The sequence below is a fragment of the Caloenas nicobarica genome, chromosome 6 (assembly GCF_036013445.1).
Source record: "Caloenas nicobarica isolate bCalNic1 chromosome 6, bCalNic1.hap1, whole genome shotgun sequence".
Classification (NCBI taxonomy): domain Eukaryota; kingdom Metazoa; phylum Chordata; class Aves; order Columbiformes; family Columbidae; genus Caloenas; species Caloenas nicobarica.
This window is the reverse complement of record NC_088250.1, coordinates 28,831,845-28,845,185: the sequence shown is the minus strand read 5'-3', so window position 1 is coordinate 28,845,185 and position 13,341 is coordinate 28,831,845. Positions and strand designations below refer to the sequence as shown.

General features: G+C 43.7%; 1 protein-coding gene across 5 annotated transcripts in view; it reads right to left on the bottom strand.

The window, feature by feature from the left end:
• The window catches only part of TMEM177 (transmembrane protein 177), a 39,239-nt gene extending 26,645 nt beyond the window's left edge, over nucleotides 1-12,594 (bottom strand). For 2 of the 5 annotated variants that reach the window (XR_010606408.1, XR_010606409.1), the window contains exon 1: nucleotides 12,426-12,490. Coding sequence is in view for 3 of the 5 variants with exons in the window: in XM_065638057.1 (XP_065494129.1) it covers nucleotides 7,956-8,906 (951 nt within the window). In the remaining 2 variants the exon portion in view is untranslated. Of the gene's footprint in view, nucleotides 1-7,795; nucleotides 8,921-9,835; nucleotides 9,939-12,425 lie in introns of those variants that run through there. The other 3 variants (XM_065638057.1, XM_065638058.1, XM_065638060.1) reach the window with 3 other exon arrangements.
• Nucleotides 12,595-13,341: the final 747 nt, after the last annotated feature.

Sequence of the window (13,341 nt, the reverse complement as noted above, 5' to 3'; positions counted from 1 at the left end):
GGCTGAAACTTTTGCATTGGCTTTACATATCCAGTTCAGCTGCTGGAAGGTTAGAAAAAAATTTGAAATAATTTTTTTAATATTTAAATCTGCAATTGCTAAAGCATAACTTTAATTTTCAACACAAATGATGTTCTGACCAGGAAAGTAAGAAAAAACGTTTGCCTTTTCACTTGCTTCATAGGTGTAAAGCCAACATACATATATCAAGCTTTCATCAAGCCACCTGCAACTATGCCGGAGCCATCTTCACATATGATACAAGTGAACACTATTAGGATCTGGAAATCGTGATTGCAAAAAGCTACCTGCATTTATAACCTCCCTAAAATGATGCATTCAGCATTTCCTTTTATAAGGTACTGCCATGCCTAATGAAAGCTTCAGCAATAAAAAGTTCATCTTGTTCCTGATTCGACTTTTTCAATATTCACTATTATATCTTTAGATTAAGTGGAAGAACATGGAAGCAGAAATGAAAGAAGTGTTAGGGGATGAACAGTTTTCCAAATTGCTTAAAAGAATACAAAAAATATAACCTTTGAAATCACTGGCTTTTATTTTCCTATGGCAACTTCTAACCATCACAGGCATATGATGAATGTCTGAACATTAAGAATTTATGTGTGCTGCCTTAGATGAGCATAATTCTCAACTATTATTAATGAAGAACTATAAAACACACTTCAAGTTTTATGCCTAAATTACATGAAGTTTCCAAAAACCATAAATATATCTGTCTATGAGCATCTACAGAGAATTATATAACATGCTTTCATAACACAGTCACTGAGGCAGTAGAACTCATCCTATATGAGAAAAGATCTTACAAGGAACACTTTCTATACAGTATTCCTTCCCCTGCTCTGTTTTCTGAAATATTTATAGATGCCTCCAGTTTAGTCAGGAAATGAACCAAAAGAAAACAAACAAACAAACAAACAATTTTTTTCAAAACCAGCATCATTATTTATAACATGGCTTGATCTTAATTTTCCACCTCTCCTGAGAAACAGATCCAGTGTTTCATTCTATAGTAACTTATTTGCTGTTCAAGAATGCAATATAGCTTTACAATAGTAAACTGGATTATAGTTTTATCTTTACTTCTACATTTGTTAAACCTGTTTATAATTACAGTGGAGTAATTCATTAGTTTTCACTTCTAGAAATTGCACTTCTAGTTTTTATATCACAAATTATGGCTTCAGTCTCAACTGATTCAAGTTGATATTGACAGATATATTGGTGGTAACAGAACTCTGCAAAATTCCATTTTCTCTGGCTGGAAATAAGTAGCAGCACGGGCTTTTTGGACCAGCGTACCTGGTATAGCCAGTATGGTATTTAACTGTCAGACATGGCTTAGTGGAAGTTGGAGAGGGAACCATCACACCCGGTTCTCAATGCCTTTAAATCAGGGGCTACTCCACTGAAATCTCTGGTGGCTGAGCAGTAACTGCCTCCAGCCCAAAGGAGTATGGAAGAGGAATTGGTGTGGGTCAGGGAACCGAAGCAGAAGCTTTTGTCAGGGGTGTGTGTGTTACCTGGAGTGTGGCTGCACACAGGGAACTGGGAAGCGATGGCCAAGTTGGGCCATGTGAGGATGTGCTGAGCAGATGGAGTTTTACTGTAGTTGACACAGTCACAAAGACACTAGTCGGGAGCAGCCCACGTATGTGTGCTTACTGTTAGGACTGCAAAGCTGTTAAAGGAATAACCCAGAAATCAGATGCAACTGGTTACAGAAGCCTATCGCAATTCCTGTGCAGCATACAGCTTTGTAACAATATCAAGATTTAGAAAATGTAAGGAACATGAGATTATTTTCCTTGGTTTTGCCCAGGCTTTCCTTCTGCATTTCAAACCCCTCACCCTTGCAAGATTCAAAATACTTATTTTCTCTAAAGCAAGCATTATTTTTCATCAGACAAAAAGCAATAGACCCCTATGCTTCTGCTCAGTGACAGGTGATTAAGATACATCTATAAACTCCTCAGTGGAACTGTCAATACGAGCAACTCGAGAAGGCACCGTTCTCAAAGCCAGCGTGCAATCTCCGTACACAGCAGCACTCGAGTGTAACATGAACGTGCCTGAGCTACGTCAACGTCGGTACATGCAGCTAATGGTACAACATTAGCTGTTATTTCTCCAGTCACAATATGTCACCTAACCACAGAAGTATTTGAAATTCCCTGCAGTTTTCAGGAACGGGAAACAAAATTTCTAAGGGCTCAGAGGTAGCATCTTAAAATTGTCAGAGGCAAATGATAACAAGACCAAAAGTGAACTGGGTGCCATAGCAAGTGAGAAATACATTTTTCTAAAAGTAACGCCAAACGGAAAATTCAAAAGCAATTTTTTTTTTTTTGAGGCAAAACAAGGTTTTAACCACAATGCCTATTTTAAATATAGTCAAAGGCATTTTTCATTGCAAAAACACATAGACTAAACCTAATAAAGCAAAAGAGAAGTCCATGCTGCTGTGGTCTTTGGCTCATAAGTACCGTAGGAGCAAGTAGGTAGCACAAAAGAAAGTGCAAGCAGCAAGCGAGAGCTTAAAAAGTGCACAAATCTGGTTTGAGGGAGTTGAAGCAGCTGTCAAGATAAGCCAGCAGGCAGCAGAGGCAGTTAGAGTAGCAGAGCAATGAGAAAAGAAAAGGAACAGAGAATAAAGAAACAACAACACTCTCACTGGAAAATGGTTTCAGCAAATGATAGAAAGAAAGCTATCAGAGGTCAGCAGGTCTGCAGTAACCCACCAGTTACCAGAGACAAGTTGTTAGGATACAGAATATCCTTTGGAAATGTTCCCTCTGCAGCAACTGCTGGACCTGTGAACCTGGGCTCGGGCTCACAGTGTCTTCTGTTTTCTGAATACTCTCAGTCATGAGATCTGCTGTTTTGCAAGACATCTACAGCAGGAGTAGCTTGGCCACACACAAAGGAGGACACAGCTTCATCTGTTATTCATCTATATTGAAAGAAGCCCTTAACGCCTTCACTACATCAACACAGTAATGCTACTGCAGACCAAAGATCGGGACTGGAAAAGGGCCCAACAAAAGGGCTCAACTTCCAGATGATGAAAATTCAGCCATTAAAAAAAAAACCAGCTCTTTAGGAAGCAGGATTTGGGGAACAATTGGTTTTTCAAAACCCAGGCCCAACACGCATAATTACTGCCATATAAAGGAAGCCCATTGTTTTACTGTTAGGCAGAGGTCATGTTACAGTAAGTTCTGCACAAGCACATAGTACCACAAACCGTTCCTGCAGTAAGAAATACAGAAAGACTAAGGTGGGGGGAAACAAGCGTACACCTGGGCTGGCTGCGTTTTGGGCACAAACTGAGTTTTTAAGATCACTCTTTCTCTCAAGACTGGAGACCAGGATACGTCATGGCGAACTTGGTCCAACTGAGGAGAGTGAGAGCTCCCAGCCGCAGAGACATTTCAGTGTTCATTTCTGGCTACAAGGCTTAAGAGCTTGGCTTGTCCAAAAAATCCCTTTCTTTCCAGATGGGAAAGACAGACTGCTTTCTATCCAAATTTTAGTCATTTTCTCCACTTTACAGGTTTGGCAGATTGAGCAGCTTGAATATACTCACTTCAGCTAAACAAACAGATACATTCTCAGCAAAAAAAGAAGCCCAACAAAACATCCATAATGCATTTTTCAGCTCCTTCAGATTTAATTTGTCTAACACACCAGTTCCCAGAGAATAATTACATTGTTGTCCTGTTCTTAAGTCTAGTTTTGATAACGAGCAAATTCAGCTTCTCCCTCTTCCTGACAGTGTTCTCCTTATTCTGAGATCTTAATTATGTCTTCATCAGCATTCCTCTACTTACCAGTGCATTCTGCTTTCAGTTATATACACTTCCAGCTGAGATGAATGAAATCGAGGAGGAACTGGTGCATGCGTGGATGGCAGGTTGTCTGCAGCTTAATCATTTTTATATTAATGTAATCACATCTGCTACATGAAACTTCTAATGAACGCGAGCAGCTAACAGTTGCAGGATATGGCCCACATACTTGTCTCAGTGTCTGCAGCTTGCTGGGAATTGCATTTCCACATAGTGGAGACGCCTGCAGGTGTTCCAATGATGCCCACAGCGGCTGCAGGCAGCAGCACTCACTCTGAGATGGATTCTCTGATTTGCTCCTTTCATGAAAGCTGCCTGTGACTCAGTCATGATGACTTGATTCATACATTTTAATTCACTGCCGACCAAACCACACTTTGTCACAACGGTTGTTTCACAACTGCTATGGCCAAGGGCAAAACGACAGCTCGGTTTCCAGCATCACCCCTCCCAACACCACCAGCTTACTCCGTAGGGCAACAGGCTCCACAGCTCCACAGTCGGCTCTCTCACCACCTTATCTGTCAGGTTCTGGAAACCACTTTAATGTAAAAAGGGGTGATAACAGTGCTCTACTGTAATAAAAGGTGCTGTTTTCTAAAGGACTGCTACACTTCAACCGAAGCCCCTGTGGCAATACCATGGGGGACATTCTTTTCTCACATGCCACCTGGGTGGAGATTTCTCTCTTGGAAGCCACCTCTGAAGCTCTTTCCTCCTGTAAACTGCAAGAGGAGCCAGATACCCATAGCAGCCAATTCAGAAATTGCTTTAAATCAGATGATTTCTACAGTTTGTTTGTCTTCAAGAAAACTGATTAGCTCTCAGTCTTGTGCTATCTCTGAAATTTGTATGGTTTTGACCATTAAACAAGCTGAAGGTATCTCCATGACAAGAAACCACAATTTTTGAGATAGGGAAAGAAACATGTGAGCCAGACCCTGCACTTCTTGCACACCAGCAGGAATTCTGAGCAAAGCACCTACGTGGCCCTTGTCTCTTAGACCATTATCCACTAAAGCTTTATGTAGCAGCAAGCATTATAACTCAAGTTTTATATAAATGTAAAGATCATTTTATTTTGAGTTATCTAGAAAATTCAGGATAATAACCCAAATAAACCAGTCTAGGAAGGTTCTCTTTAGACTAGATTGTATATCAATTTAAACTAGCAACTCATTGTGGTCATTTTCTATTCATACCTCATCCTTTAATCACTTTACCAGAGAGCTTCATTTTTGTAGACAATATCCATTTTTATGAGAGTTCATTGCTTCATTCACACCTTTCCTTTTACAGTTTCTTGGCTTAGACTTCTTATATCTACATCTCCTAGCAATTCCCTTTGCTTAACATTTTCTACATAAAAAATTGTACAAAAGTCTGCCTCATCTGAGAAGCCGGTTACTACTAGAAAAAGTTTTCTGAACTCAGACTTTTGGGTTCAGAGCTGGAGGAGACCATAAGACTGTTCACTGATGCTATTTACAAACTGATTCAATTGGGCTCTTCTGGGCCATTGGATAAATCTGCTTTTCCACATCTGACTGTTCTTAGCACAGAAGAGCATGATCAACCAACATTTTCACCTTTAATTCTGGTGTGATTGCTTCTATCGTACTCTCAAAACTAGACCCATTTCAATCACCAGTATGTGGAACGTCTATTTGATTTCCTCTGACGTTCCACCTAAAGAAAAACATTTAAAATACTATAAGACTTTTCGTGAGTATTTTCATGGCTGTGTATTTCAGTTGTGCTACTCTTACTTGCCAAGTAGCATGGGTGATCTTGCAAGCAACAAATCACCTGGCAACACACACACGTTAACAAACCTTTTCCACAACAACCCACACATTCCCAAAGTTCAGGGAAATCTTCATTAGCAGCTGTAATTTCAAATCCCATTTCCCTTATAGTGACAGTACTATGCTTCCAGATTACACTGACAGCAACAGGAGCTTGACTAAGCCCTTGGCAAGAACATCTCTTTGGAAGGCAAGGGCAAATGTCTTCAAAACTAGCCAGCCCCCCCTCACCGACACCAATCTGCCACAGCAAGTTCAAAGAAGGGTAAATCAGACGCAACATTTACAGATACGTAGAGCTTGTTGGCAAATCCCACTGTAAGAGTAAAGCAAAGTGCACAACTGCAAAACCCATTAGCGTCACTGGGGCTTTACAACCTGAGAATGTTAAATAACAGCAACAGCTTGCAGGCAGCTCTACGAAAAGGAGCAGTAAGAGGTGGTAAGAGGCAAGCAGAATTATTTGATTTAATTTTGTTTCAACTGCTACTTGTTGTAAATCTCAAAGAAGGCCTCTGTTTCTTCTCTGCACTCTTTATGTAGTAGCAGCTCCTTAAACCACATAAAACAAGTGGACCAGGCTCTCTTTGGGAACATTTCATGGAGAGTTTAGTCTTGTCTGAAGGAGTAACACGATGATGAATTGAGCTCTCAGGCTATGTAAAACAGGAGTTATATTCCAGTCTTGAGCCACTACATCACTCAACCAAGAAACCTTTATCTTGATCTGTTGTATTGGATTTACCTGGAAGAGAAGTCAAATAATATTTAGTCTGAAGCTTTGAAAGCTCCCTGCCTAAAGATAAAGTCTCCTTTTATTCCACAGACCAGAAGATTTTGTCCAACTCTTTCACAAAAGTGACAAAAACAATAACCTCATGCCCGACAGCCAGAAGGCATTGAAGAGACACCCATGACTTGATACTTCAAGGACAAATGCAAGTCATAGGACACGGTCTAGAAAAAAATCCATGACACAGATTACTTCAGCTGAAACTCAAACATCTTCTCTATATGGCTTCAGCAATGTAAAGCACCACCAGTGCCTCAGCAGCCAGTATACCAACTTTATGTGATTCAAAGGGAAAACAGTAATGCTTTGAGCAAACACAGGCATGACACATGCCTATTGTGGCAGATGACAGGAGAACTGCTGGGATATCACTAGGGAGGGCTACCAGAACAGCTGCAAAAGAAACACAGAAAAGAGGGAACTAAAATACAAAGTTTGAGAACTGTCACCTTGGAGATCACATAAAAGCTCCAAGGTGAGACTACAGTGGAAAGTTTACTGTCTGTGCACTAAAGACTCTTCTTCTAGAAGACTAGTAATCCTGGACAAAGCCTGGGTCTGCCACACAAAACCTTCTTAGGCTAGTCTGAAACAGCAGAATGATTTCCTTCAGTAACTCCAATCACAGACTTCACCAGCTTCTGCACCAAATACCAGACTGATTTCTTATATCCTGCATTCTTTGACATAAAAGGTGACATACATAAGCATGTTATTTTTAAATGAAACAAAACCCATACCAAAGCAAACAGAAAACCCTCCCCTGAACATGCTTATCCTACTTGTGATAAAACAACCAACCCATGACAGTCATGTTATGTACGGCCACTGCTGGGAAGTACTCAAGATATACCTGCTGCAGTCACAATGTCATGTAGAAAGCAGAACTAGACTGAAGCTAAATGACTCAGGTGCTGGTAATAATCTAGCTGTACCAGTATGAACTGCAGCATGACTAGTGTGCCCTACTGAAGAACGGTGATTGTAGCATAAAAATTTACATGGTAAAAGAACTTAAAAAGAAAACAGAAACACTGTCTTGGTGTTTCTCTAACTGCACCATACAGGCTGACCAGTCTTTTAAACATCTTTGGGTTGTTCCATAGGAAGAACAGCAAAGATACAAATACCCCACTTTAAATTATAATGCTCCCCAAACTCTCAGTTAGACTTCACCATTTCCATTTTCCAGACTGCACCGGCAGGAAGTCAAAGCTGAGCAGCAAAACTTCCAGATCAGCATCTGAGAAGTTCCCTTCCTCAGCGGTCTTGTGATTTGAGATGCACACAGAACAGAGCACTTTTGAAGTGAGTCTTTAATATTTTAAGAGAGAATTCTCTATTCACAGAAAGTGCAATAACTCTTTCCAAACTATATGCAAAAATAAACCCCAAAATTCTAAAGAAGATACAGAGGAAAAAAAAAAAGCAGCAGCACAGCAGTGTTTCAAGAGAATACATAATTCACAAGTTTAAAATTCAAGCACTCCCTTCCTGTGCCTGGAGCTCTCTTAAAATATTAACTAACAAATCTCTTCGGTAAGTGTATGGGGTATACTTTATTCTGAACCAGTGGCTAGGGAAAAGGTTACCACTTGGGGCATACATTTTCATCCCTTGTTTGCCCATCAGACCACGAAGTATCCTGTTGCGGGACAAGATTTTATCATAAAATTCAACCCCACCTCTGGCATAGTCTTTGGAAACAGTAGCTGCCTTTCTGTCAGCCTTGCAGTCCAGGTGATAGATCATAGCGTCATAAGAAACGTAATAGTACATTAATCCAGCAGCGGCAGCTATGAGGTTACAGACGCTGCGAAGTATTGTGGGGCCAGGAGGTAAACCCAGAAATAGCTGTAAACCTTTCCCACAAAGAAACGTACCAGCTAAACAAGCTGGAGCCACAATTGCACTTGCTACAGGGCTGCTGTTCTGCAAATACACAACTTCTCTGGCAATTGCAAACTTCTGAGCTTCAAGTGAAAATGTCAGAGCTTCTGTCAAAGCAACCCCTTCATTGCTCTTCCAGTCCACTTCCTTGCCATTGATCACAACAATGTGGTTGACTATTCCTTTCTTATCCTCAGCTGTGCTCTCAAAGTTCAGCGGGATGCCCACCCAAGAGCCTGCGGGCAGCCAGGGGATTCCAGCGCTCACGGGGTGGAAGCCAGAGGCCGCAAAGGCTCGAAAGGAGTCAGTAGACTTTACACCAGTATCTTGAAGGACACCCTGAAAGACACCACGGAGCCTCTGTGACAGCTCAGCTGGCTGCCCCTCTGACCAGCACTCATGCAGCAGTTTGAACGTCTGCTCAGGGAACACATGGTAGGAGAGGTTCGCGCCAAACAGTCCCACGCAAGAAACGGCCAACAGAGGGATCTTGCGCTTCTTTAACCACACAGATGCCTTCCACAGGAACTGCACTGCCATAGTCAAATCCTAACCTGTTTGTAACACAAAATCAGGAATTAAAGTGGGCATAAATGGGTCTCATCTCTGTAGCATTAAAAAAACCAACCCAAACCAAACCAACAAAAATACCAAAAACACCAAAGCAAACAAAAAACCCACTTGAACAAACCCAAAAACACACACCACAAAAAAAACCCAAATAAACAAAGCAAAAAAACATGAGAAGAAGCATAGCACAATAATCAAAGCAACATCCTCTCTTTTACATCAACAAAACAAAAACCACCTTTACAGAGAAGGTGATACTAATTAATTTTGGGGCCTCAGAATATAGTATGATTGATACGAAGAATTAACTTCTCCCTCTCCTCCAGTAAATCAATTTACCACAATGAAGACAATAATAAAGCCACTATACTTCCTCCTTCCCCCAGCAATCAATACATGTTCTGTATTTACCCAACATACTTGTCTAGTCCTTGCCAGCACAATCCTAACTGTTGCAATCCACTACAGACACAGATATTAAGGCCAGAAAGAAACAATTAATCTACACTAACCTTCTCTACAGCATAGCTCCAAAAATTTTTATCAGTAACCTCACTACTAAATTCAGTAACTTGAGTTTGACTATAGCTTCTAAAATAGGATCACATTTTGCTATGAAAATTTCAGGAGACAGAATTTTTCTTTAGAGTTTGTTCTAATGGATAGCCAACCTTGCTGTTTAAAAAAGAACAGTATGTGTGTTTTCAAGTCAACGGTTCTAGCTTACTCAGCAAAAAGCTGTGCTTTCACTGGCTACTTTTAAAAATTTGTCTCTGAAGTCATTTCTCTGACAAATAATACATGCAATTCAGAGCAGAAATGGGAACAGAAATTGTTTCAGGGCAGACAACTGCATTGTGACTCTATAAATAAGCAGATAAACTTAAAAACTTTCAAACCTGCCAACTCCTTCAGTTCAGGAGTCCTGCTTCCCTTGGGGAGCATCGGTTCCTTTTACAGCCCAAGCCATATGACGTACTCTGCCCAGGAAAGATTCAATCTCTTAAAAAAACCAAACAAATACATTGAAAACCCCACATCAACATTGGTCACAGAATTCTACCCTAAAATTATGCTACTATAAAGATATGAAAGTGAATTAGGCACTGAAATCCAACAGACAGTGACAATTGGATGCCCCTGTTCCATTTGCATCTTTCAATGTCTCTTCCCTCAGGGCTTTAACAGACGAACTTCAGAGAATCTCACTGCAGCTGTTGAAAACATTGGTGTTTCCAGCTGTCCTTACAGGAAGCCGAGGTGGCAGAAGGAAATCGTGCTTCGATACAACAACTAAGGTCTTAGCGCAGAGCCCCATCGGCAGTGGGTTTCAGCTACGCGGGGCTTTGTAGCGCAGCTGCTGAAACACGAACACACAGGCTCTGCTTCCACTCCCGCTGAACAAGACCCTCCTGCGGAGGGGTGGAGTGGACAACTGCGGGCTGTAACGTCGTCAACCAGCACTGTGTGACATGTCAGGATATACCAGTCATGATCAACTGCAAATGAGTATTAACCACAGGGAAACAAAAAGGGATTAAACTAAAGGCGGCGTTTTAATGATATGTTATTACTACTCCTTCCTGTGAAGCTCTTTCAGACTCTAAATTCACCACGCGAAGAATAATCTTGTTTAATGTTTATACTGCACTGAACACATACTGAGTGCTTAATAAAAACAATGATGCATGTAAGTATACAATAATTTGTGTTTCTTAGTGTAATAAGTGGTGGTATTCTTACATTCTGCTGAGGACTGGAGGTGGTGATTTGTTTGACAAAATGATTTAAGAAAAACATGCTAAAAAGCCAAGAGCTTGGAGGAAAACCGATTTTGGTGGGAAAACCTCCTTGATAATAGAGCTAAAAACCAGAAGATGGTAATACTAAACCCAAATGACCTCTTTGGAGTTAATGACCCCTTGGCAAATCTGGTAGCCTAGATCTAATTGAAAAGGCCATGCCATTTACAGTGGGGGGACGGCACTTCTAAGGGGATGATTGTATGAAGACTATCGCTTGATCCACACGTGAAGCTGAGCCAAGAACTTCCCAAGTTCCTCCCACTCACGTTGGAGACTGAGCGCTCTCATTCGGGCTGCCTAACGGATCCTTTAAGATTAGCAACACTGCGAGGAGAAAATTCTGCCCTCAGTTTATGTCCACGCCAGCGCGGGGAAGGACAGACCATGCTGAAAACCAGTCTACTCTCCTTTCTTACATGATCAAACGGTGCTTGCCAAGCACACGGGATGTGGAACACTCCACCTGAACAGGTGGGCAGCTGGCAGCCCACGGGGGAACCGCGGGAAAGCAGGGCAGGAATTGCTGCGCTACACCTCCCCGAGACCGGACACTTTTAAGATTCAGCTGGACAGAGTCCTGGGCCATCTTGTCTAGACTGTGCTTTTACCAAGAAGGGCTGGACCAGATGATCCTTGAGTCCCTTCCAACCTGGTATTCTATGATTCTCCCCATCAGCCATAATGGCAGGATACACCTCAATGCATTAAGACTAACTTTTTTCCTGCTTCAATCATAAAAATGGTAACAGTTGCTAAGTTTTGGTGGTTTTCTTTAAACTAAATTGTGCTTTGTGCAGGCACGGTTTCAAACCTTTGTAGACAGACCCCTCGCAGCCCAGGCTGCGTTCTTGCCTGGATTATGCTGAACAGTCCCACCACATACCTAATGCAAGAATAAGCAAGAAATGCCTCAGAGTATTCATTTTCTCATCATAGTCAACACTCACTAAAATAAAAGGAAAATTACCCTCGATACCTGTTAGCATTTGTGCTTTCAAATCTTCCCCAAGGGTCAGTGCAGACTGTCAGCTCCTGCGGAAAATCCCACTGCAGCCCTAACTACATATGGCATCTATCTTTATCGATAAACTTGGTGCAATTTATGGCAACCAGAAACTACAAAGCAATTTATACAGACCACACCGTGCAAACTTGATCATTTAGTTAGTTCCCATAAATCCACAAGAACGTTTATAAGGTCAGCTCTCCCAAATGCCGAAATACTATCTCTCTCTATGGTGTTATGGGCTCTCATTCTCACTTAAGTCTGAGAATTTTAATAGCTGAAGTTCAAAACGGGGGATATCTGGGCAGGTTTTGTCCTAACATTTGAATAAATTTATTTTTTCCTAATTGCATATAGCTGCGGGGAAAGCCCAACTTAAAACATTGCGGGTCAGGAAACGCAGCAAGGGCCGGACCCGCCGCAGTGCTCAGGATTTCCCGGCTCGCTTGTTGAAAAATACGAACGTGCCAGGCGGGTGCGGCTACAAAGGGCTTCCCGCGAGTGGCGCGGGAGGCCCCGACCGGCCCCGGGACCAGGCCCCGGGGGCAGCGCTCCCCGGCCCTCCCTGCCCTGCCGCGCCGTGCTCTGGGCGCTGAGGGCCGGTTCCAGCGGGTCCCTCGGAGGCACCGGGCCCGGCCCAGCACGGCCTCTCCTCCCCGACCCCGCGCCCGCACCTACCGAGGCTCCCGCGGCGCGGCCCGGGCGGGCTCCGGCGGGCGGAAGGGGCGGGGGCGGGCGCGGTGGCGCCGCCGCCACGGAGCGGGGCCGGTGGCTCTGGGGCCTGGGCTGGCGGCGCTGTCAAGGCTTTGTAGCCCCCGGCCGAGCCGTGGCCACGGGTGACAGCGGCAGAGCCCCCGCGGGGGCACATCCAGCCCCGGGCAGGAGGCGGGGCCGCGCCTCGCTGGGCGACACCCGGGGAGGGACGGGCTCCCTGCCGAGTCAGGGGTTCACTGCCTGCCCGTGTGTTTCATGCTGCATCTCCCAGTGTTATTCCTGCAAAATACATAAGTACTATTGCTACAGCTTTTCCACTGCAGCGCGGGAACGCTTACTGAGGAGGCAGTAAGTGGCATAACTAGCATCCGTCACACAGGATTTGTTTTCTCTGTCACAGGAAAACAACACATGCAGGGGTTTTTATTTTCTTTAGAGCTACAATTTATCCCAATCTGCCCGGTGCAGTTTCTCAGTAATCCTATATAGATTTGTTCCACAACGCGGGCACTCCAAGAAGGCCCCGGCACGGTGTGCGCTGGTCCCGGCCACGCCGCTTTGCGGGGGCAGCGGGTGGTGGAGCAGCACCCCGGGCAAGCCGGCCCCCGGCAAGGTGTGCGCTGGTCCCGGCCACGCCGCTTTGCGGGGGCAGCGGGTGGTGGAGCAGCACCCCGGGCAAGCCGGCCCCCGGCAAGGTGTGCGCTGGTCCCGGCCACGCCGCTTTGCGGGGGCAGAGGGTGGTGGAGCAGCACCCCGGGCCGGCACCGGCCCCCAGGGCACAGCTGCGCTGAGTGCAGCCTTGTCCTGGAGTTCTGCAGTCCTTGCAAAACAAGGACACAAAACAGCTTTTGTGCAGCTTCGGTTTTTATTTAGGTAGTGG